The sequence below is a fragment of the Arvicola amphibius genome, chromosome 7 (genome assembly GCF_903992535.2).
Source record: "Arvicola amphibius chromosome 7, mArvAmp1.2, whole genome shotgun sequence".
Classification (NCBI taxonomy): Eukaryota; Metazoa; Chordata; class Mammalia; order Rodentia; family Cricetidae; genus Arvicola; species Arvicola amphibius.
Genome location: NC_052053.1, coordinates 48,200,135 through 48,226,056, shown reverse-complemented (window position 1 = coordinate 48,226,056; position 25,922 = coordinate 48,200,135). Strand labels below are relative to the sequence as shown.

Genomic DNA, 25,922 nt, shown 5'->3' with positions numbered 1-25,922 from the left:
AAAATAAAACTGGGCCAGAGCAGTAACTCAAGTGGAGTACCTGCTAATGTGCATAAGGATCTGAGTTCGATCCCCAGCACAGGAAGTGAAAAAAAGGTTAAAGTTATAAACGGTCTCAGCCATGATATAAAACATTACTAAAAATAACACTGATCAGCCGGGCGGTGGTGGTGCACGCCTTTAATCCCAGCACTCGGGAGGCAGAGGCAGGCAGATCTCTGAGTTCGAGGCCAGCCTGGTCTACAAGAGCTAGTTCCAGGACAGGCTCTAGAAACTACAGGGCAACCCTGTCTCGAAAAACCAAAAAAAAAAAAATAAATAAAAAAAAAAAACACCGATCTACAGATTAAACAATTTAAAGTCACACTGTGATATGAGCCAATGTTTTCTAAAGGTTTGTTTTTGTGTGTGTGTGTGTGTGTGTGTGTGTGTGTGTGTGTGTGTGTGTGCTTGTTTTTTCATGGCTTTTGTTTCTTTTGAGAGGTCTTGCTGTACAAACCAGGTGGTCAGGAACTGGTGACAGAGAATGCCAGCCTCACTGCCTTGGCCAGCAGCTGGCTCTGGCTCTTCTGCCTCTGGAGTGCTGGGAGCACAGGCACAAGCTGTCAATGATGCTCTTCAGTTATCTACTCACCTCCATCCTCTCCTGTCAGGGATGTGCCAGCTAAGAAATCGTTTCTTTGGATACAGTCTCACACTCTAGTTATCAGGGTGGCCCAGAACTCAACTCGTTAGGTAGCCCTAGCTGGCCTTATATTCCTGCCTTCATCTCCCATGATGGATGAGAAGTCTGAGGCAGAACGTACATATGCCTGAGGTTTTCACAGCTGGCTGAAACCTAAATTTGAACCAAGGAAATCTGACTTCAATGTCCATTCTTCACCCTTAAGCATCACCATGTCATCAACAGGAAGGCAGAATAAAGTATGGTACAGTTCCCTTGTTTCCAAGTCTAAGGAAATGAGTTGACAACAACTTCTGATGTCCAAAACTAAGGTATACAATGGAGCTGAGGAAGAGAAATACATACCATGTTGTGTCAGAGCCTGTTCCAGGGGGGACACCACATTAGAAGGAGGTTTCAGTCGAATAACATTGTTGGTGACAGAGAATGCCAGCTTCACTGTCTTGATCAGCAGTTGACCCTGGCCCTGACCTTCTGGCCCATCACTAGGGTGCAAATGGAAATCACAGATAACTGAGACATGATTTCACTCATAGCATGTGTATTTCCATGAATCAGACATGACATCAGTTTCTAGGGGTCCCAGTCCAGAATAAGAAAGAGAAGAGGCTATGCAGCAGCCACTAGCTACAGCCTGAGAAATACAAAGTGCTCTTTTTTTTAAAAAAAAAAAAAGGGGGGGGGCTGGAGAGATGGCTCAGAGGTTAAGAACACTGTAAGAACACTGACTGTGCTTCTAGGGGTCCTGAGTTCAATTCCCAGCAACCACACGGTGGCTCACAACCATCTGTAATGGGGTCTGGTGCCCTCTTCTGGCCTGCAGACATACACACAGACAGAATATTGTATACATAATAAATAAATAAATCTTAAAAAAATATTTTATTTATTTATTATGTATGCAGTATGCTGCCTGTACATCTGCCTGCGGGACAGAAGGCGGCACCAGATCTCATTACAGATGTTTATGAGCCACCATGTGGTTGCTGGGAATTGAACTCAGGGTCTCTGGAAGAGCAGCCAGAGAGTTCTTAATGATAAGCTATCTCTCCAGCCCACAGAGTTACTGTGAAAAAGAAACTGCTGTTACGAAACAGCGGTTTTTAAGAAAAGCTGTTATGAGGGTGTGTCTGTCTTCAAGAAATGAAATGACACCTCACTCCTGATATCCCAACAATATGGCTGCCTAAACAAGACCTGAAGGGATACAACACCAATAGACAGGGGACGGAAGGGAAGGAGGAAATCTCATAGGGCTCCAGGCTTAAACAAAGAACTACAGGTAAGTAAGGAATGCTAAGAGCAGGAGACATGGTCTTTCCCAGAGATTAGCCCCTAAACTGATTATCCAACACCAACTGGTCAGTCTTGAAATCATATAAGCAACACCAAACATACTGAGCAAGTTGTATTTATACATTTATGCACATGCTTTGTGTGTGCGCAAAGAAAACTAACAAAGAAAACAGACCATCAGTTTGAAGGAGTGCAAGGAGAGGGCATGGAAGGAATTGGAGGGAGTAAAGAGAAAGAGGAAATGATGTAATTATACATTAATCTGAAAAGAAAAATGAGGAGAACAAACAGTAACTATAAGTTAAGCTAAGATGGAGCTCTTAGAAAACGCAGGGTACCTTGAAGACCGAGAGAGGCACAGAGGAGCCCCTACCTGCGGGGCTGAGCAGCCATCACCATATCTATGGTGTCCACACCAATCCCCATGATACTGATGACTGTCTGTCCAGCTTCTGTATATGCCAGGCTGCAGATGCAGAGGGATGGCAGGCTGGGCGTGTGGCTGGAAGACAGAGGGCTCTCAGTTACTAGGACCTTCGGCGCTCTAAACCAGAGGAAGCAGCACTGCCACGATGCGCCAAGCCAACTGGACACAGCTGAGGCAGATTACGGATCAGCGAAAGTCAATATTCTAAACACTTTCCTCAGACTTGATCCTAAAGACCACCTGAAAAATGAACTGAACACCCATGTTTACTGGATGTGTTTACTGAAATAATTCAGGAATTATTAAGTATGAGAGACAAGGGAGGGCACAGAAACAAATTATAGAGCAGAAAAGCCTGGAATCTGTACAGACTTAGTAATAGGCATTTCGGAGGGGCACATCGTCCACATAAGACTTTCCATTTCCTTCCTTCCTTCCTTCCTTCCTTCCTTCCTTCCTTCCTTCCTTCCTTCCTTCCTTCCTTTTCTTTTTTCAAGACAGGGTCTCTCTGTGTAACACCTCTGACTGTCCTGGAACTCGTTTCATTGACCAGGCTGCTCCCAAGGGCTGGATTAAAGGTGTGTATCACCACTGTCCAGCTTATGAATCATTTTTATAATGATCATAGCCAATGATTATGTGTTTACATACATGCATCTTCATCTGTCCTTTTCTGTTCATAGGGAGGAACTGACAACTGAGTCAATGGACAGTAAATCATAAGAGAAGACAAATGAGCTTTGGATTTGTGTTAGTTAATTTTTATGTCAACTTGATGAAGGCTAGTCATTTGAGAAGAGGGAACTTCAGCTGAGAAAATGTCCCCACCAGATTGGCCCATGGGGCATTTTCTTAATTAGTGGTTACTGTGGGAGGGCCTAGCCCATTATGGATGGGGGTCTCTGGGCAGGTGGTACTGGGTGTGTAAGAAGGAGGATGAACAAGCCAGTGAGCAGTGTTCCTTCACAGGCTTTCCATCAGCTCCTGCCTCCACGTTCTAGCCCTGACTTTCCTCAGTAATGAACTAGAATTTGGCGCCTTTACTCTCCACGGTGCTTCTGGACATGGTGTTTTATCACAGCGGCAGAAATTCTAGCTAAGACAGGATTCAACTAATGTAAGATGTTGGGAAGAAATAAGAGGGCTTGAAACAACACAGTGTTTTCCCTGAGTCCACAATCACCATTACCTGCTATGCAGGTCTGTCTCTTGGCACAGGTTCAGAATTGCATGAATCAGCTCCAGAATTAGGCAACCTAGACTCCAAAAAAGACATGCAATGATGCAGCCTTGTGTTGATGATCCTCATCAAAGGGAGGGAAAGATCTTCAGAACACCCACCCAGTCCTTACCGATCAGTTCCCGCACACCATGAGAGTTGTAGCGCCATTTGTGATAGCTGGGAAGCATCTCCTTCAGCACGAACATCACACATGGCACCAGGCCTTGGCTCTGGGTACTACCAAGCTGTCCCTATGGGAAAACATTCTGTGAGGGCCTTGGCCATGTAAGAAAGGATCCTTTATTACTCAAGATTTAGGCCAAAAACACAGACAGGTCCAAAAGAGAACTAGGAACACACTGATCAACAACAGAAGGAGACATCACTCCTTCAACTGAACCTATACCGTGAACAGAGAAAACAACTATTTTAGGCAAGGTGACAATATCACCAAAGGCACCTGAAGGAGCAGGAAGAGAGTTTAGTCTGAAAAGACAGAGGTACTCTAATCCCCAAAGATGCAGAACAGTCAACAACAATGACTTATCGCCCACACCCAAAGCTCAACTATTATGAAACACTAGAGTGGAGCACTGAGGCCCCAATTCTCTCTTCTAACAGTGCTGATTAATTCCAGAAACTGGAATTAATAATTTTTTCTTAAAGATTTATTTATTATGTATACAGTGTTCTGCCATAAATCTAGATTTGTGAAGTGTGTATACAGGCATATAATAGGACAAGATATAAGTGCACACAGATGACAGTTAAAATAGCTTAACACGCACCGCCGTGGCCAGAGTTCTCAACTTTCACTATAAGCTTCTGATTACTAAACAAACCCAAGCCATCAAGCAAGTACCAAGGAACACAGGGCACAGACTCTCAACCCACAGAAGCTGAGGCTCCATAACTTAAAAACAGCTACCCTATATACAGATAAGAAGGCTGCAGCAGCAGGTAACAGGGGAACTGTTCCAGAATTATCTGGTCAGATGGTACCTTGACAAGAGTGGTGACCAAGCGCAGAAAGGCAACTGTGACTCCATATTCGCCCTGGGGCTGTTCACTATTCATCAGAAGGTTGCCATACCCTCCAGCATTCATTCCCTCCGCACTAGGAACAGACAGAGGCAGACACAGATAAAATAATGAGCAATAGTCAAGGTTAAGAAATTGATTATAAAAATAAAATAAATTATAAAAAAAGAAACTGATTATACAGCATTCTTGTTATTGTCTAGACGGCTCCAGCATAAAACATAAAAGCTCTCAAAGGGAAATAATCAAATGTAGGCAATTTTATAGCCAGGGAATAATTTAAGATTACGTTTTATTGATGTCCAACTCCAAGAGGTTTAGAATAAAAATCAAATGAGTCATTAGAACACCAGTCATCTAGGCAGAAAGTGAGGTGAGCATGCTCAGTAGTAAGTGGTGCCTGTGTCTCAGTGACCGGCCTTGCTCACATACCCTCAGGCTGAAGGAAAAGCACACTGACTGCACTTGAGAATAGGACACCAAGTCTGCGGATCCAAAGACCCCTGGAGTGTCTCAGCTGAAAAGTAGATGCCCATATAGCTAAAGCAGCTGCAGCTGAATGAGGAAAGCCTCCTTCTATTTCTCAAAGATTAAAACTGAACCATCCAGTACTCAGGAGGCAGAGGCACGCAGATCTCTGTGAATTCGAGGATAGCCGGGTCTACACAGCAAGTTCCAGGTCAGTCAAGGGTACACAGTGAAACCCTACCTCAGAAACAAACCAAACAAAACTGTGAGTCACCAGTGTGCCCTGTGAGAAGAGCAGTTCTGTAACCCAGGCTCTGTTTTGCCTTCCGCTCACTCACCGTCAAGACCATAAGATAGAAGCTTCTTTAAAATGAATAAAGCCAGGCTAGTCCTGCCTAGGAATGAATCACAGTAGGGAATTAAGTCTACTCACTCAGGACCTGGCTCACCTAATCATCTGAGTCATGTTGGAGACAGGGTGGGCCACAAATGGCAAAAAGCCTGTGTGACGAAGATCAGTCCAGACCTGAGAAGGCAAAAAAAGAAATTAGGTGTCCACATGCCTCAAGACGTATACTCCAAATGTGATACTCCTTAGCTGTTAGAAAGACTTGGCATCGCACCTTTGCTGGATTCCGAGCAGCCAAGACAGTTAAGCAATTGACGCAAGAAGCAATGACATTCACAGGAGGGGAGATTACTGTTGTCAACCTAGTTGGAGAACAAAGCACCGCATTCAGTAAAACAAATAACAAGCAGTTTCTAGTTCTCTCCACATGCCTCTTGAAGGACCAGGAAAGCCCGAAGCTGGAGAGCTACTCCTAAAGGCCTCTCTCAGAAGAGCTCACAGCCAGGTTCCTAGAAAGCAAGAGAATCACTGCTGCAAGTTCTGCCAACCACAGGGACTCACCGCTGCAGTAGCATGTAGATACGAGATGTGATGGGCAGCAGACAGTCCGCTATGGACAAGTCTGTGCTAATGACCTTGTGAACCAAGTCAATGATAGGTTTCACCCGCTGGCAATGCTGGATCACATCTGTGGGGAAAGATGGCCTGTGACTTCTTGGCACAGAACTCTCTAAAAAGATCACTGAGTGCAGTTTAAGACCCAGATAAACAAATCCCACAGACCCCAGGCCAGATAGCTTTAAATTTTATTGTGAAGTTGGGATTATTCTTCAAATCTTGCAAGCAAACACACTCTTCCCATCACTCGCTCAAAAAAGCTGAACTTACCTGCCGTGGAGACAACGTGGAGTAGCATTTCAATCTCACAGGTGAAGAGAGTCCAGCTACTGTAGGAATATTCCCAGCGTACAAGGTAAGCCCTATCATCCAGCATAACTTGGCCCACGGTGCCCTGAGGAATTCGAAGGTTGGTCTGACCCCCTATGGAAGAGAAATTACTGTACTCCAAATACAAACTAGACAACACTACTCGACACAGGCAGACAGAGACTCTAGCAGACAGCACACCTACAGTTTTTACATTCAGTGATAAAGATGGGAATGCTAGCCACACGCCTGAATCTCAGACTTCTGAGGCTGAAGCAGAAGGAATGAAATACCTTTAAGACCATCCTGGGAACTGACGGCTCACTCCCAAATTTTTACCCATTTTTTTCTTTCTTTTTTGAGACAGGGTGTCACTATATAGACCAGGCTGGCCTCAAACTCACAAAGATCTACCCACCTCTGCCTCTTGAGTGCTGGGATTAAAGGAAACTCTGTGTCCCCACCCCTGGCTTGTTCCCAAATCTTAAAAAACCAGGGCAACAGATAAACATACTGGCTGCCAAGTATAATGACTCAAATTTGACATCTGGGAACCCACATGGTGGAAAGAGAGAACCAATTCCCAACTGTCCTCCAACATCTACAAACATGCTTATGTGTATGCACACAAACTAAATAATTATTATTTTTTTAGATTTACTTATTTATTATGTATATAACATCACTTCCATGTGAGCCTGCAGGCCAGAAGAGGGCACCAGATCTCATTATAGATGGCTGTGAGCCACCATATGGTTGCTGGGAATTGAATTCAGGACTTTTGGAAGAGCAGCCTGTACTCTTAACCACTGAGCCATCTCTCCAGCCTTAATTTTTTTTTTTTTTTTTTTTTTGAGACAAGCTCTCACAGTCCTGCTCAGGCTGGTATTGAACTCAATTTACTTTAGTCCAAATCTTTTCAAGTAGCTGGGTCTGCAACTGTGCCAAAAAATTTTAAATTGTGGTAAAGTACACTTACCATCAAATTTCTCATCGTACGCATCAAGTGTCCACCAAAGCAGCAGTGAGCACACTCATACTGGTTTATGGCTTCCCCTTCTGCTCTCACTCACCAGTAATTCGCTATTCTCTCTAGCTCTCAGTTCTGCAATCAGAGCTGTATTTTCTGTCTTGGTTTGTCTATCCTGAAGCACCTCAAAACAGAAGAATGACACAACACGGATGTGGCAGGTGCTACTTTAATCCCAGTACTCGCTCAGGAGGCCAAGGCAGGTAGAGCACCTCAAGGTGGAATCTAGTTTGGGCTACAAAATAAGACCTAGTCTCAAAACAAAAAAGTATATGTGTAAATATTTATAAAACCACCAACAATTTGTGCTTTTGTGACTGACTTATTTCCCTTAAGAAGCCACCTTCAGAGTTTACATATTTTGCAGCCTATATCAGACTACGTGTCAGTACATGTGCTAACACTGAGTCACGCTCTATGACAAAAATCCCACCTTATGCATATAGCACTTGTTTACCTTTCAAGCATCTATTTAAAAACTTTTATTTTAGATACATCCTTTCACCTATCCATCCCATGTTGAGGATTCTGTTACTGTTTACTGAAAATCAAACACCAACATCTATGTGTCCATGTGTCCAATGCAGTATTATTTGTAATGGCAAAACCATGAACAGAACCAGAGATAAGGACAAAGATGATGCCCGAGACAGCAGCTGGTCCTTAAAGATCATAGCAGAGGGCATACAACCAAGACAAGTCACACAGAAACCATTTTATCATCCCTTCTACACATGTACTGAGACATCCTCTGAAAGAGCACCTTACGTGTTTAGTCAATGAATCACCTCTCCAGTATCAGGAAGGTTTATAGAACAAGTGATCTCTAAATATTTTAAGGCCGAACCTAAAGACCACCATTTTGACTAACTTCCATGGAATACTCTAAAAGCAAGAACTAAACGCCAGGGCTGGAGAGATGGCTCAGTGATTAAGAGCACTGGCTGTTCTTCCAGAGGTCCTGAGTTCAATTCCCAGCAAGCACATGATGGCTCACAACCATCCATAAAGATATCTGGTGACCTCTGCAGGCAGAACACTACATAAAAAAATAAATTAAATCTTAAAAAAAAAAAAAGAACTAAATTGCCAAACTAATGTTTTGAGTCTTTCCAAGTACTAGCCTTGTACATTGTTATACAAGCTGTTCTCAGCCTACCTGTATACTGGGCCTCACAGCAGGGAGATGGGAGGCTCACTGGCTTAGAAAAAGACAGTGGAGACTGTAATTACTATAGCTGTAGGGTATGTCCAAGTACAGGACAGACATTATACTATTTCAGCAACTGTGGAAACATGGAGAGGCAGGAATCCCTTCAGAACAATAATTACTTCAGTGTCCAGTAGTAAAGAAAAACAAGTGTTAACACATGAGACTTAATACATATGATGCTGCTGGGCCAGCGAAGAACTTACACTATCTCCCAAGATTCCCCACTCAACTGGAGGCATCTAGGATGTCAATCTCTTCCATGCAGTTTGCTAATCCAGTCTTTCTTTTTTCTGTTGAGGCAGGGTCTTTCTATGTCCTGGCTGTCCTATAACTAGCTCTGTAGAATGCCACAAACTGGTCTCAAACTCACTCTACCTCCACCACAATCAGCCTAATTTAAAATCTTAACACCAGTCATCAAAAGTCTCACAACCAAAAAAAGGCCAGGACCAGATGGTTTCAGCTCAGAATTCTACAAGACTTTCAAAGAAGAACTAATACCAATATTCCTCAAATTATTCCACACAATAGAAACAGAGGTAACATTGCCAAACTCTTTCTATGAGGCCACAATTACCCTGACACCCAAACCACAGAAAGACATTACTAAGAAAGAGAATTACAGACTAATCTCACTCATGAACATTGATGCAAAAATACTAAATAAAATACTAGCAAATCGAATCCAAGAACACATCAGAAGCATCATCCACCATGACCAAGTTGGTTTCATCCCACAGACGCAGGGATGGTTCAACATAGGAAAATCTGTCAACATAATCCACCATGTAAACAAGCTCAGCAAATGACAGGAGTGGGAAAGAAGGAATGGTACTTCACATGAAAGGATCCAGGGCTACTGCAGAGCATCTCTGTCTTACCTAGAGGGTACAGGAGTTTAGGTGTTTGCCTCCGCCAGAGAGTTCCATCTTCATGAGAGAGCACATCGTGGGGCTTGTGCTTATGAAGTTCATTGTAGAAGGACATTTTATCCAGGAAACTGTATACCTGCCAACACCCAGGAAGAAACGCAGTCATACACTCATTCATGAGACAAAGGGTTCCATGTCAGTTTTTTTAAGCCAGACTATATGTGTTTGTCCCCTAAACTACTTCTCCCAGACTCTACTCAGGCTCTTCATGGAACTGCCTCCTGCTCATCTCAGCTAAGCCTTGCCATTCTTTAACTAACTCAAGCTCCCCTTACTACCTAGCTACACACACACACACACACACACACACACACACACGGTTGTCTCTCTCTCTGCTTGCATCTCCTTTCTCTTTCATCTACCACCCACTCCAATGCTGGGAATCAAACTCAGGGCTTACAGAAGATGGGGAGGCACTAAGCACAAAGCACTTCCTCACATTTATTACCCATCTCCTGAATCTACTGTCCTCTCCCAAGCAGGTATCAGGCAACTGCACACTTATTCTCATGGCACCTCCAATAGGACTTAGTGAAAAGATTTTTATGTAAACACGGAGCTGAGGTGACAGTTTCAGACAAGGCTTTTCCTGGCAGTCGACTCCAATGTGGAGTGCACCCAGGAGTCACAGTAGACCCTAAGGCAGCTCCTCCGGCTCCCCTTCAGAGATCTGACTAAAGCACTCACCTTTTTGGCGGTGGACTTTCCTGACACCAGAGCTCGCAGCAATTGTAGAAGTGGGGAAAGGAGATGGGGAAACATCCCACACACACTGTCCAGAATGATGCCAAGACCAGAGGTTGGTTCCTGAGGTGGAAAGAAAGAAGTCATCCCTCTTCACAGTGCCCAGCAATCCTAACAAAACCTAGAAGGAAAGGTTGCAGGGATGGCTCAGCAGTTAGAAACTGACTGCTCTTCCAGCAGACGCAGCTCCTACATGGCAGCTCAGCGGTCTCTAACTCCCATCCCAGGACCCAGCATCCTCTTCTGGCCTCTACAGGCTGCATGATGTGTATAGACATAACATCCACACAAATTAAACAAAAATTTTAAAAATTCTTTTTTCTTTATCTTTTGGTTTTTGAGACAAGAGTTTCTCTGTGTAGCCTTGACTCTCCTAGAACTTGCTCTATAGAACTGGTTGGCCTCGGGGGCTGGAGAGATGGCTCAGAGATTAAGAGCATTGCCTGCTCTTCCAAAGGTCCTGAATTCAATTCCCAGCAACCACATGGTGGCTCACAACCATCTGTAATGCAGTCTGGTGCCCTCTTCAGGCCTACAGGCATACACACAGACTATTGTAAACATGAGAGAGAGAGAGAGAGAGAGAGAGAGAGAGAGAGAGAGAGAGAGAGAGAGAGAGAGAGAGAGAGAGAGAGAGAGAAAACTGGTTGGCCTCAAACAGAGATCTTCTTGCCTCTGCCTCCCCAGTACTGGGAATAAAGGTGTGCACCACTACCACCTGGCAAGAAAAAAAAAATTAAAGTTCACATCTTAAAAAAAAAAATCTAGCAATAACATGAGACCTTCATATTCCACTGAAAAAAGATATGAAAGTATTCATGACCTGAAGAGATTGCTTGTCTATTCAGTTCCCTCCTCCTGGCCACCCCTTCTCTAGGCAGACAATGTAATTCCTTCTGCTGTGCTTCTATTAAAGTTAGAACTACCTCAAGCCATGTCAACGCTTAGCCAGCACACACAAGCAACACAGATGCCCAATTTAACATGGTTTGTAAGAGCCTCTCAAGGAGTTAGCAGTATCTCTGGAAGGAGGGCATAAGCCATATAAAAAGATCAACCTAGCTGGGATACAAATGAAAAGAAACTTAGCAGCTGGACCCTAATGATGTGGGAGTCTTCTGTTTGTGTTGATTTCATTCGTTAATAAAGAAACTGCCTTGGCCCATTTAATAGGCCAGCCCTTAGGTGGGTGGAGTAGACAGAACAGGAAGAAGGAAGTGAGGTAGATGGCTCAGACAGATGCCAGGCCTCTCCTCAGTGAGACAGATGCGATGGAGCCAGCCACCAGGTCAGACATGCTGAATCTTTCCCGTTAAGACACCACTTGTGGTGTTACACAGTTTATTAGATATGGGTTAGTCAAGATGTGAGTAAGAGGCTGAAACTAATGGGCCAGGCAGTGTTTAAATGAATACAGTTTGTGTGTTGTTATTTCAGGGTATAAGGTAGCCAGGCGCTGGGAGCCGGGTAGGACGAAAAGCAGGCCTGCCCGCAGCTCCTCACTACAAAACCCTAAACTTTTAAATGTTAACTCTAAAACTTATCACAAATGTTTTGACTATTCTGTTTGCTCTAGAGCAGCAGTTCTCAACCTGTGGGTCACAATACCTTTGGGGGGTCAAATGACCATTTTACAGGGGTCACTTAAAACCATCAGAAACAGACATTTCACATTACAGTTTATAGCAGTAACAAAATTATAAAGTAACAATGAAAATAATTTTATGATTGGATATTGCAGGATATTTGATCTTATTGTGTGAAGATATGTTGCTGTTTCACCTTGCCTAAGACATCTGACTGGCTAATTTTATTTCTATGTGCATTGGTGTTTTGTCTGTGTGTTTGCCTGTGTACAGGTGTCGGTTCTCTTGAAACTGTAGTTTCAGACAGTTGAGAGCCAGCAGGTAGGTGCTGGGAATTGAACCCAGGTCCTCTGGAAGAGCAGTCAGTGCTCCTAATGGCTGAGTCATCGCTCCCTGAGTGATTTAATAAAAAGCTGAACAGTCAATAGCTAGGCAGGAGAGAAAAGGTGGGACCCCCCAGACAGAGAGAAACTCAGGAAGGAAGAGGGGTGATTTCACCAGGGAGACAGGGAGGGAGGGAGTCAGAGGTACAGAACTGAGGAGCAGTAAAGAGCCATGTGGCAAATGCAGAATAATAGAAAAGGGTGAATTTAAGTTTTAAAAAGTCTCTCTCTCTGACAAGAACGCCCTAGTCCACTGTAGGTCAGCACAGCAGGAGGAGCTGTAGCAGAGGGCTGAGAACCGCTGTGCTAGCCACTCTCGCAGCGCGAGTCTCCACAGCATACTTACTGTTCCCCAGAACAGCTCCGGAAGAGAAGGGTCTGCCAGGACTTCACACGCTGTGTCAATCACATCCTGTGAAGAGGAGGAAATGGTTGCATGAACCAGTTTCTTTTTTGCTGACTTACAGTTATGGCGTGGTGCTGCATGCCTATGAGCTACGCACTACTTGAGAGGCTGAGGCGTGCACATCTTATCTGCAAACAGATTCACAAATTCACCTTCCTTTTTTTTTTTTTTTTCTGAGACAGGGTTTCTCTGTGTAGCCTTGACAGTCCTGGAATACAGAGGACTCCGATGTAATTCCCAGCACCCACATGGAAGTTCACAACTGTCTACAACTCCAGTTCCAAGGAATCTGACAGCCTCACACAGACAAAATACCAATGCACATTTAAAAAAAAAAAAAAAAAAAAAAGCTTTAGGGAGCCACGGATGCAGCTGAGAGGGAAACACAAGCCTGACAACCCAGGGTTAATCACCAGAATCCATGTAATGGTGGGAGGGAGAACTGCCTGAAAAGGTGCCCTCTGACCGCCACACTGAAACAATTATTCATGCACATGCATGCACACATATACCATGTATCTACATAGGATAAAATTATTTTAAAATAATTTTTTATAATTTTAAATTTAAAAATTTTCAAAGAGTAAAGCTAGAAAAGGTGTGCACACATATACTCTCAGTAGTTAGTACTGACCTCTGAACCTCTCGAGCCATGTCAGGCACAGTGGACAGGAGAGGTAGTGCCTACTTTGAATCCCAGCACTCAGGAGGCAGAGGCAAACAAATCTCAGAGTGCAGAGCCAGCCTGGTCTACAAACCAAGTTCCAGACCATCCAGCGATATAGTGAGAACCAGTTCCAAAACAAAACAAAGAAAACAAAATACATACACAAGCAGGCAGTGTCAGCTCGCCTGTCAGTGGTTTCTTAAACTGTCAGGCTGTACATCCACAGTCTCAGCCAACCATTAACCAAAACCATTAAGGAAAGTGTCTGCAACATGTGGGAGTTGAGAGCAGTCTGGGCTACCCAGCCTCGGTCCCATCTGACTATAAAATGAGACTACATCTCAAAATACAGGGAGACAGGACAAAGAATCATGTCTGTGTATCAAACACGCACACTTTCCTCTACAGTTATTCTCTGTACACGATAGCATAACTACTATTTACATACTAGGTATAATCAGTAACCAGAGTTAATTTCATATATATACACCATGATTCCAATACAGCATTATATTAGAATTTAGAGTATCTGTGTGTAAAATGGAAAGGACAAATCCAACTGCTAACAGAGTATGTGTGTGTATTATACACATAATATATAAATATATATACGATATAAATTTCATCCTGTGTGATAGGATTATATCTTTTCTATGACTTTCTAAACTTGCTACAATTTACATTTCATTCATACAATAATAAAAGAAAACAAATAGTAAGGAACAAAACAAGATGTACGAGATTGGAGGGGCAGTGTCATGACTGGACTGCGAACGTGGGGCAGTCAGGAAGCCTAAGGAAAGCCAATTACTGACCTGCTGATTGCCCAGCGTGTGGAGCTCCAATGAGGTCAGCGCGAAGGAGAGGAGGCCGTAGACACACATGCAAGCGGTGCTCGTGGTGCACTGGAAGGACAAAGCAGTGAGTGACTAAATCTGAGGAACACAACTCTTCCCAAGACTCAGCCATCACAGCAAGAGAATCCTTGAAAACAAATGTAAAAGGAATCATAAACTCGAATAATTTTTCTAATTTAGTTACGAGATTAGGACACAGGAATAAAACCAAACTCAAAATGACCAAAGTTTTTGTGGATTAAAAGAAAACCACATCTAGCCAAGAGACTAGCTACCTACTAGAGGCTCTATGAACTAATCCAAATGAGACACCACTATCTACCAACCTGCAGTACTGAGAGCTGCCTAATGGCTGATTCTGTTTTATAACTATTTTCTTTCTTTCCTTTCTTTCCTTCTTTCTTTCTTTCTTTCTTTCTTTCTTTTCTTTCTTTTCTTTCTTTCTTTCTTCTTTTATTGTCTTGTTTGTTTTGAAACAGGGTTTCTCTGTGTAGCCATGGCTCAAAATCACTCTATAGACCAGCTGGCCTCAAACTCAGAGATTTGCCTGCCCCTGCCTTCCACGTGCTGGGATCAAAGGTGTGTACCACCACCACCTGGCACACAAATTTCTTTTTTAAAATTCTTGTGGTCCAGGGTTTGAACTTAAGGTCTCATGAAATAATGACTGGGCTCATACTCTACTAAGCTTAATCCCCAGCCCCAAAGAGTAGCCTTTCAGAGCAACTATAGGCTGACATCAAACAGAGTTGTCATAAAAATCCCATTTGGCTTATTCACCTCCTTCCTTCCAACTCATCCTTGGCAGCAGTTGCTTATTTGACAGTTCCCAGCATGTCACATGCTAGAGACATACACTATGTGGTTTCCTCAAATATACTTCTTTTTACTTAGGAATATGTATGCATCAGAATTCTCTGTCTTATTCCATGTTTTCTCATGGCTTCTTCTTAACAGTGAAGAGCTGTCCACTGTCCTACTGTCAGAGTTTACTTGGGACTACTAAAGGGCATTTCCCCAGTTCTATATTCTGGCCACTATGCAGGTAATTGTGACAACGACACTACAAACATCTGTGAAGAAGCTCTTCCATGAACACTCTTCTACTCAGAAGGGGGAAAGCCAATAATTACAACCTCCTAAACTCCATTTTCATTTTGCTTTCTTAAATTTTCATTCATTCATTCATTCATTCATTCATTCATTCATTGAGCGGTGCAGATTAACTCTAGGCAGATGCATGCTAGGTAAGCACCTGACCACTGAGCCTGTTCCTCATGTCTCACTTTAGCACATCTGTATGAGCTGACTCAATAAACCAGGTGAACTCTATCTGAACCCCAATCAAGCCTCAGAAGTTTCTCACTCATTCTCAGAGTCCCCAGTCATATTCTAGAACAGTGGGTCTCTCAGCTTCCTAATGTGCAGTCCTTTAATATAGTTCCTGAGGTTGTGATGACCTCCAACCATAAAATTATTTTATTGCTATTTTCATAACTGTAATTTTGCTACTGTAATGAATCATAGTGTAAATATCTGTGCTTTCTGGTGATCAATGGTGACCCCTGTGAAAGGGTCATCGAACCCTAAAAGGTTCAGGACCCACAGGTTACAACAAGAGTCAAATTCATCATCAATTCAAACTGTTTACCACTTGCTCAGTATTACTGCTTGGTGCACATGACACCTTCCTGGGTTCTCTAATGTGTAAGTCAGATGTACTCCAAGTAGAGCTGTGCCATAAAGACTAAGATGCCACTGGGGAGTGCCGAGTACACTGTCGACCACCTACAAATGCCAGAGAAAACTTTGTTATAAAGCTGGCACAGTGGCGCATGACTGCAATTCCAGCCCAGGAGAGGCTACGGCAGGAGGCCGTGAGTTCAAGGCCAGCCAGGGCAATATACTGAGATTCTGTCTCAAGAATAAAAATCACAACAACCCAAGTCACAGTTGCCATTGTTCTCCAGGCCTTCCGTCCTCATATACAACTCACGTCATTTCCCCCACTGGCCAGGGACCGAAGCAGTCGCGTCAAGTACTGAAACACGCTCAGCTGGATGGCTGTGCCGCCTATCTTCCTGATCACACTGCTGGTCTCTTCAGGGTTCAGTGTGTGACGGAGGAGAGCCCAGGCCAAAAGTACAGGGGCATGATGTGGAATGTCTCCCAAGGTCAACATCACACGATCCATATCCTAATGAGGGTAGAAAACATGTGTGTCTATGAAAAAGAGAGGTCCAGATCCAGTCAGGCATGCTGTCAATCTCAGCAAGCCTCTCCAGCACCAACACTGCACACATCTGCACCCCAACCACCTTGCTGATACACCCAATCACTCCTACTTCGACCCACAATTCTTTCTACTGATTTTGTTATAATCTAAGTTTAAAACTTTAAAATCCATGTTCAAATAGAGAATTAGAGACGTTATCAACCCAATACTTCTTGAACTTTCCATGACTCTCACTTTCTGTCTTTCTACTCATTCTAAGTCAGTATTCATCTTTTTCTGTTGCACAAACCCTACAAATGTCCATAATGCCAATGGTTTTGTCCCGGGGCTACCTGTTAGTGACTCTACTCCCTATTGCAGAATCAATTATCTCTCTGCACAATAACTCGGACTTCTCCCAGACCTGATTACAAATACAGAACTAAAAATCAGGATAGTTCAGTAGCTAAAATTAACTATAAACTTCCGGGCAGTGTTGACGCACGCCTCTAATCCCAGCACTAGGGAGACAGAGGCAGAGGCAGGTGGATCTCTGTAAGTTCGATGCCAGCCTGGTCTACAGAGCTAATTCCAGGACAGCTAGGGCTGTTACACAGAGAAACCCTGTCTGTAACCCCCCCAAAAAACAAAACAAAACAAAAAACTATAAACCACCCGAAAAAAAATGTTATTCCAAGTTCACCTGACAAATAAGCCCATCTTGAGCAAACTGGTGCAGCTCTCTCCTGTCATCCAAGGCGTACTTGTGCAAGGACTCGATATCCATGCCTTCAACTAGGATAAGGGCACTGAAGTACCTGGAAAGGACAAACCACACCACAGTCTCATTCATGGTTTTCTGAATCTGCTGAACTGAAGATGTAAGACACTTAATATCAATAGTTACTAATGAGTCTTTTCACATTCTTTGTTATCACTAGCCTTTAAAGACAGAGGACCAAACCCAGGGCCGGTGTGTGCCAAGCATGCACTCCACGACTCAAGCTGCATCTCAGACCTTTGGAGAATGTACCTTATGCTCCTGTTTCCAGCATATCTCAATTTCAAGGACTTGACACTGACCTGTGGCTGTGTCTATTATTCAGGGCAGCTCAGAACTAGCACTGAAGGTTTCCATAGCTACAATCTACACCTGACCCAGCTCTCACTTACTGAGAAAATAGGTCTCAATGTATGGCTATAACCAAGGCACTACAGAAAAAATAAACTCTAAGACTACAGACAGTGACTTCAGAAGACAAAGAATACACATCTTGCTTATCAGTGTCATCAAGGCACTTGCACTGTGCCTCCAGGAGCTGCTCAGAAAGTACTCCTATTGAATGGATGAATGACCCTCTTAGATTAAAGCAGAATGGGGGCTTGAGGGATGGCTCAGAGGTTAAGAGCACTGACTGCTCTTCCAGAGGTCCTGAGTCCAAGTCCCAGCAACCACATGGTGGCTCACAACCATCTGTAATGAGATCTGGTGCCCCCTTCTGGCCTGCCGGTGTACATGCAGGCAGAACACTGTATACATAATAAATAAAATCTTTAAAAAAAAAACTTGATTAAAACAATGTCTTTGCTGGGCATGGAGGTGCACTTAATCCCAGCACTTGGGAGGCAGATACAGGTGGATTCCTATGTTCAAGGCCAGCTCTGTTCTACAGAGCGTGTTCAAGAACAGCATGGGCTATACTGAGAAACCCTGTCTTGAAAAAAAAACCAACAAAAAGGATGTTTTTGGGGTAATGAGATGGCTCAGCAGCTAAGAGCACTTGCTGGTCTTCCAGAGGATCCTGTTCAGTTCCCAGCACAGATATGGTGGCTCACAACCAACTGAACACCAATTTCAGGGGATTCAATGCCTTCTTGTTGCTTCCATAGGCACCAGCCACACAAATAGTACACATACACACATGAAAATAAAACACTCAACCACAAGACACACATTCTTTTTACAAAAGCAAAATTAAATGTTAAAATAAAAAAAGAACAGGAGGGTTTTGAGAGAACAAGTCCCTTAATGACAGACGATGAACAGGAACATGTCAGAACATGCACCCACCTCCCTACCACTCAATGAGAGGGACAACCTTAACTCTCCATCTCGACAGAGCCACTCCAACACCAACGGTCTAAATACCGCAAGTTTCATAAACCACAAGTCAAGCAGACTCACCCAATCCGATCTACAAAAGGATCCATGGTTTCATCCACCAGGTGTCTATTGGTCTGCCTACTACCGAATCCTTGCTCCTTGAACATCTTGGTTAGTACCAGTAGGTCACTAGGTGCCATCTCGAAGTATGCGTAATAGAGGAAAATAATTTCTAGCAGCATGGATTGCTCCCGGAGGCACTGAACAAACCATCGAGACACCTGGCGTTCAGTCTGCACCAATATAGAGAACATGGGAGACAAAGTTAAGACTAGAAAACAAATTACCTTTTTCTATTTTTTTTTTTTTTTTTTTAAATATAGAAAAGGTCTGACTAAGTATCCCTGCCTAGCCTGGAACTGGTTTTGTAGACTAGGCTGATCTCCAACTCACATTCCAAATGCTGGGATTAAAGAGGAATGTACCACAACATCAATCTCTAAAAATGCTTTTTTTTTTTTTTTTTTTTTTTTTTAATTTTTTCGAGACAAGGTTTCTCTGTAGCTTTGGGCCACGGTCCTGGAACTAGCTCTTGTAGACCAGGCTGGCCTCAAACTCACAGAGATTCACCTGCCTCTGCCTCCTGAGTGCTAGGATTAAAGGTGTGCACCACCACCACCACCTGGCCTAAAAAATGTTATTCTTTTACTAGATAATATATGCATAATAGAAGATTTTAAAATAAAAGAATAAAGTATAAAAATGATGTCCCTGTGCTGCGCAGTGGTGGCGCACACCTTTAATCTCAGTACGTAGGAGGCAGAGGCAGGTAAATCTCTGTGAGTTCAAAGCCAGTCTGGTCTACAGAGAGTCCCAGGACAATCAGGACTGTTAAAAATCCTCAGGAAAAAAAAGGGGGTGTGTGTGGATGTCCCTGTGATTTTTATTGCCCAGTCATCTACACTTCTGTACAAAAAACCAGTCTTAGATTCTACTCTCCTTTAAGCGGTGTGTCAAATGTAATGGCCGATTCAGTCTATATTCTCTCTCTAAACCAAGTAACACATTACACAAATAACTCGGCAACTTACCTTTTTTATTTAACAATGTCTCAAGGAAAACTTCCTATGACAGTATACTTTCCACTCCTTTTCACAGATGCATTTAGCAGATTTGCTACATAGTATTTAATTAGTCACTTCTTTTTAATGTTACATAGAATTCCCTGCATATAAATGTTGTAATTTCAGAGTCCACTTTGAAGAATACCTTGGGATATGTTTAACAGTTCCATGTTGTCCAGGGTGTGAGAGGGACATACCATGTTGTCCAGGCTAGCCTTGAACTTACTATATAGCTGAGGCTGATCCCGAACCCCCAATTCTTGTGCTCTGCTTCCCAAGTGCAAAGATTACGAGTGTGTGCCACATCTAGTTTCTTACCAATCATTGCTAACATAATCATGCTATAAAACCTACAGAACAATTTGGCAAGAACAGTCGGGAAACAAACAATCTGGACAACTTCAAGCAGCTGGTATTTATAGATTACTACACACTACAACTGTTAAGAGGACATGAACACAGTATATTCAGCAATAAAGATCACATGGTGGGCAATAAACCATAGAACAATAATTAGAGATATTGCCTTAGCTGCTCAGGCTGTGTGACTGGAACATGCCATGAACAGCTGGAGGGACAGTACCTTAAAAAGCAGTTTTGGATACCCAGAAACTTAAGTTAAAGATGACTGTGAGCCACACCATGTGGGTACTGTGAATCGAACCCAGAGTCCTCTGGAAAAACAGCCACAGAGCCATCTCTCCAGCCCCCAAATGTCAGGTGTTCCACACTAATTTCCCATTGGTTTTGTGTCTATTCCATTCCAACTTCTAGCTTTACATTACTATTCTTTCCTTGCTGCGGTTAAATCATTGCACTGTTAGGGACTGGGGCACACTGCAATGTTAAATCATTGCACTGTTAGGGACTGGGGCACACTGCAATGAAACATATTATCTACCCTATTTCAATTCTCCAGTAGCACAAAAGAAATTATAGTTTTATTATCTGATAAGACTAATTCTCCATTTTTCTGGCTTCCTTTTATATGCTATTTTAGAGTCACTAATTTCAAAACAATAGAAAAATAAAACAGAAACAGAAGTATTTTATTCTGAGACTACATGAGATTTCCAAGTTAATATCAGACAAATCAAACCACCCCTTAATGGTGCTGAATCTCTACACTCAAGAACGTGATATGGAGCCAGTTAGTGGTGGCACATTCCCTTAAACCCAGCACCAAGGAGGCAGGGGAAAGAGAATCTCTGTACGTTTGAGGCCATCCTGGTCTCCATAGCCAGTTCCAGGAAAGCCAGGGCTACACGAGAGACTCTGTGTGAGCCCCCCACCACAAAAAAAGCTAGAGAATAGAAAAGAATGTAGTGTATATTCCTATTCATATATGGTCCCCAGCAGTACATTCAAGTTCTCTGTACTAAGACTTTGGGTTTCTTTAAGCTTCTTTTTAGGAATTTTCTGTTCTTTTTACTACAAGTTTTGTTGGGGAATATTATTTTCAGGTTTGGGACTTTTGTTTACACTGCATTTTATATAATATATATAATATATATTATATATGATACATTTTATTATATCATATATATGATACATTATATATTATTATAATATACATATACGTGTATATTATATATACAACATTCTGCCTTCATGTATGCCCGCACACCAGAAGAGGGCGCCAGATCTCATTACAGATGGTTGTGAGCCACCATGTGGTTGCTGGTAATTGAACTCAGGACCCCTAGAAGAGCAGCCAGTACTCTTAACCACCTGAGCCATCTCTCCAGCCCCTACACTACATTTAACTCTGTGAAGCTGTGTTACTGTGACTGTCTAAAGCACCTGATGGTCTAGTAAAGTATGGCCAATAGCAAGACAGGAGCAAAGACAGGTGGGGCTGGCAGGCAGAGTAGAAATAGGAGGAACAAGGAGGAGGAGTAGTAAATGAGAGAACAAGGAGAGGAGGATACCAGGGGTCAGCTCACCCAGCTACACAGCAAACCATAGAGAAAAAGTAATGCCAGACTCTCCCAAAAGCCAAAAGAGCAAAAACGTATTAAAATAAGTTTCCTAAGGGCACAGAAAAATTCTCTAATTTTGTTGTAAATGGGTCTGTTTTTAGATTTTTACTTATGCATATATGCCTGTTTATATTCTACGTATGTGTAAGTGCGCTTGCACTTGGAGGATAAAAAGGATGTTGGATTCCTTATAGCTGGAATTAGAGATGGTTGTGAGCCATACAACATGGTGCTGGGAACTGAACTCAGGTCCCCTGGAAGAGCAACAAGTATTGCTGACTGCAGAGCCACTCTCCGACTTGACATGGACCTGTATTAAATCATTTTTAGGGAAGTGTTCGGCATCAAATCAGGTCCTCATATACCTGCTAGCCAAGTGCTATTCCACTGAGACAGGGTCTTGTCAAGTTATTAAGTAACTCAGTTTGCAGCCCAGAGCAGTCCTTCAAAGAACAACACTCTGCTTCTGCCTTCCAAACAACTTGTATTTCAGACCTGTACTACCAAGTCAGGCCTGAGCACTTTTCTTTATCAGATATTTTAAGTAATTAGTTTATTCTTTTTGCAGATACTGGGGTGGAGGGGAAGGCCAGTGTCACGAGGGGCCGCAGCGGGTCACCCGAGGCCTCAGTGGGGCCATGGCGGGTGAGAGAGACCGATACACCATGCAGGGGGAGTTTGGGTATAGAGTTTATTTAGTGGATTATGGAGGGGACAGGGAAAGAGGGAAGGAGAGAGAAGTGGGGGGAGGAGACAGAGAGGGGAGGAGAGAGACAGGTAGCAGCCACCGCTTCAGAAGGACGATAATAGAGTACTGGAAGGAGGAGGCGGGAGATCAGCTTGTCTTGGTGGAAGGAAAGGGGGTTGGGAGTGGACAGGGCTTGTCTCTCAAAGGGATGGGTACCCGGGTGACAGACCAGCACATCATAACAATTAGCATCTGTTTTTGTTTATGTTTTTCTTTGTTTTGCTGTGCTAGATATTGAAACTAGGACCTCAACCATGTTGGAAAGTTTTCTACCACTGAATAGCACCCTCAGCAAGACATGTTTTAAATGTTAATGTATTGTTTTCCAAACAACTAAAAAAATAGTATCTTGGCGTGGTAGGGTGCTGCCTGTAATCACAGCACTTGGGTGGTGGAAACTGAAAGATTAGGAGTTCAAGACAAGCCCTGGCTGGAAATTTAGGATAAAATGATCAGACTAATATTATACATAGTAGAAAATGATCATAAAGAAATTAAAGCTAGCCAGGCAATGGTGGCATACCCCTTTAATCCCAGCACTTGGGAGGCAAAGGCAGGCTATGAGGTTTGAGGTCAGCATGGTCTATAGAGCAAGTTTCAGGACAGCCAGGGCAATACTGAAAAACCCTGTCTTGAAAAAAACAAAACAAAACAAAAAAATTTTATCTACCTGAGAGGCCTAGGCAGGGAGATACTATGAGGTCTAGATCAGCCTGGACTGGGCTACAGAGTAAGACCTTGTCTGAATCCTGTCCTCTCTCTGACCACCACAAAAGTGAAGATCAAATCTTGGGTTTAGAATTCTACTAACTACTAAGAGAATATATTAGGTAATAGAATAAAAAACAAAGGGGGTGGGGTGGGGTGGGTTTTAACACTATAATTCTAACATGAATGAGGAAAGAAAAAGAAACGGGGGAAAAAAAAGAGGAAAATGGACCAAGGAAAAGGTTCAGAATTAGGGAGCATTAATCAATGTTTTGTTCTGACACATTCCCTCTGGTCTGACGAACCCACACTTGGACTCAGCTCTGTAACCCTGCTATGGCTCCCTGAACACAGCATGTTATTCTCCTGAGCTAGAGATGAGCATAAGTACTACGTACCATTAGATTGCCATGCGTCTCCCAGGTCGGTGCTTCCATTCGATACAGCTCCTCAAATTGCTGTCTGTATTTTACAACTAGTTCCTTCTCCAGTTTGTCAACACAGTCTGCATATTCAGCCTTAAACCCCAGAATGTGTAACACACATGTAGAAGAAAAGGTAAACATTCAGGTGAATACAAGTGATATGAAATTATTTAAGCCTGAAGAACAAGGGTAGAGAGAACAAAGCAAACCCAGCAAGCTTACCCTATAGGGATGCCGTTCATCCTGGAAATAGGTCAGAAGATGTAAGACACAACGAAGAATGCAGGTTCTCTCTTCATAATAATAATCTGCAATCTAGGGGAAAACCCACCAAGTTTCAAAATCACTATCTCACTCTTGCAAAGACACTCAAGTTTACAACTCCTGACAACCAGATCCTCCAAAAATGTGCAAGAAAGATGGCTCAGTGGGTAAAGGTGCTGATCACCAAACCGACAGACCCACATGGTGGAAGAGGAGAACCAAGTCTCACAAGTGGTCCTCTGACCTCTGCATGCTTGCTATGAAGGCATACACAATAAATACTTTAAAATTATTTTTATTCTATTTGTATTGTGTGCACATATGTATATATCGTATATGTACAGGTGCCTACCAAGGTCAGAGGAAAGAGGAGGGCGACGAATGCTCTAGAGCTGGAACTACAGACATTTGTGAGTTGCCCTATGAATTCAAGGAACCCATCTTGGGCCCTCTGGAAAAGCAGCAAGTGTTCTTAACCACTGAGCCACCTTCAGGTCCTAAAAAACATTTTAAAACCTGAACAGAAAAACCTAATAAATATCAGCAATCACAAAAATGCAAACAATTGAGCTAAGCAATATCCCTCCATGGCACGATTTCTCATACTGCCAGACCCTCATATCATGACACGAAGACATATTAGTTATGAATGCTCAGCCTTATCTTATGCTTGTCCCATTAGCTCTTATAACTTAATTTAACCTTTTTCTCTTCATCTACATTTTGCCTTGAAGCTTTCTATCTTTTTATTCTCTATGTCCTACTTTCTTGCTTCTTCCAAGGCTGACTAGCCCCGGGCAACTCCCTCTCCTCCCTCATTCTCTTTTTTCTCTACAGCCTAGATTCTTCCTAATTATTCTCTCTGCCCAGCAGCCCTGCCTATCCTTCTACTGCTTAGCCACTGGCTATTCAGTTTTATATTAGACCAATCAGGTGCCTTAGGCAGGCAAGGCAAAGAGTAGCACATCTTTACATAATTAAACAAATGCAGCATAAAAAATGCAACACAGCTTTCCATAAAGTAATATTCTGCAACATAAACAAATATAACACATCATTACATAGTTAAAGTAATATTCTACAACACCCCTCTATTGGGGGAAAAATAAGTCGTAAGTCAAGAAATAAGCCATGGAAGATATATGGAATTATTATGACTTAATAATCTAAACATTATTTCCAAAACAATTTTCTATCATGAGTTCTCAGAGGCCCAAATAACATCAAAGTTACAAACTGGCAGGTCAAATACAAGAAGCAAATGTGCCAAGGCTCCATGCTCTAACCACATGCAACTAAAGGACTTAAGTTGCACTGAGTATCAACACGAAACCACTTCAGAAGTCAAATCCACAGGACAGACCCTCAGTGAGCAGGCTGTAGGAAAGGCAAGGAGTACAGGAATACAAACTAACCTTGCTCAATTTCATCTGAAAGGACTGAGAATGGGGTTCAGTGATGGAATACTTGCCTAGCATCCTTGAAGCTGAGTTAATCACAAGTACATCCCTCCCACCAAAATACCGAGTTAGCTGAGTCTCAGAGAATAGCCACTATGAACAAGTTGTGAGCAGCAGAGGCAACTCTGGTAAAAACTCCTCAGCTGGGTCCTGTGGCTAAGAAGCATCAGCTAAGATCTAAAAACAGCCAAGAAGGTGGATGTGTTGGCACATGCCTTTACTATCCAATACTGAGGAGACAGAAGTAGGTGGATCTAATTAAGTTCTATGCCAGCCTGGTCTACATAGTGAATTCCAGGCAAACCAGGAATACACAGTAAGACTAAGACCCTATCTGAAAAAAAAAAAAAAAAAAAAGAAAGAAAAGAACGGGTCTAGGATCTGTCATACAACCATCTACCAAAGAATGAAACAGCAATTAATGCTTACCTTCAGGGTTAAGGCCTGGCTCTGTCTCTCATCTTGCAGAACAGTCTGAAGGAAAACAGAACAGTCAAGAGGCTGTCTTACAGGCAGAATTCAACTGGCAAAGAAAAAGATGCAGCGCACCCTTCATGACGACCCACCTATTTCATTTCTACCTTATGTTTAAGTCAAGTCTAACCTAACAGACGCTCAAATCCTTTCCCTCTTCTCTGGTCGGTCTCTTTTTACGTAAA

The 25,922-nt window shown here is 42.8% G+C and overlaps 1 protein-coding gene across 3 annotated transcripts in view; it reads right to left on the bottom strand.

The window, feature by feature from the left end:
• Window positions 1–25,922, bottom strand: part of Nup188 (nucleoporin 188) — a 57,567-nt gene that overhangs the window by 13,609 nt on the left and 18,036 nt on the right. For all 3 annotated transcript variants that reach the window (XM_038337772.2, XM_038337770.2, XM_038337771.2), the window contains exons 6-24: window positions 25,693–25,737; window positions 23,762–23,854; window positions 23,513–23,632; window positions 18,634–18,845; window positions 17,152–17,266; window positions 16,230–16,430; window positions 14,192–14,281; window positions 12,650–12,715; window positions 10,278–10,397; window positions 9,540–9,666; window positions 6,377–6,529; window positions 6,050–6,176; window positions 5,763–5,850; window positions 5,589–5,665; window positions 4,633–4,747; window positions 3,761–3,881; window positions 3,598–3,664; window positions 2,355–2,483; window positions 1,031–1,170 (exon numbers count right to left, since the gene is read on the bottom strand). In XM_038337772.2, the coding sequence (XP_038193700.1) occupies window positions 1,031–1,170; window positions 2,355–2,483; window positions 3,598–3,664; window positions 3,761–3,881; window positions 4,633–4,747; window positions 5,589–5,665; window positions 5,763–5,850; window positions 6,050–6,176; window positions 6,377–6,529; window positions 9,540–9,666; window positions 10,278–10,397; window positions 12,650–12,715; window positions 14,192–14,281; window positions 16,230–16,430; window positions 17,152–17,266; window positions 18,634–18,845; window positions 23,513–23,632; window positions 23,762–23,854; window positions 25,693–25,737 (2,206 nt within the window). The remainder of the gene's footprint in view (window positions 1–1,030; window positions 1,171–2,354; window positions 2,484–3,597; window positions 3,665–3,760; window positions 3,882–4,632; window positions 4,748–5,588; window positions 5,666–5,762; window positions 5,851–6,049; window positions 6,177–6,376; window positions 6,530–9,539; window positions 9,667–10,277; window positions 10,398–12,649; window positions 12,716–14,191; window positions 14,282–16,229; window positions 16,431–17,151; window positions 17,267–18,633; window positions 18,846–23,512; window positions 23,633–23,761; window positions 23,855–25,692; window positions 25,738–25,922) is intronic.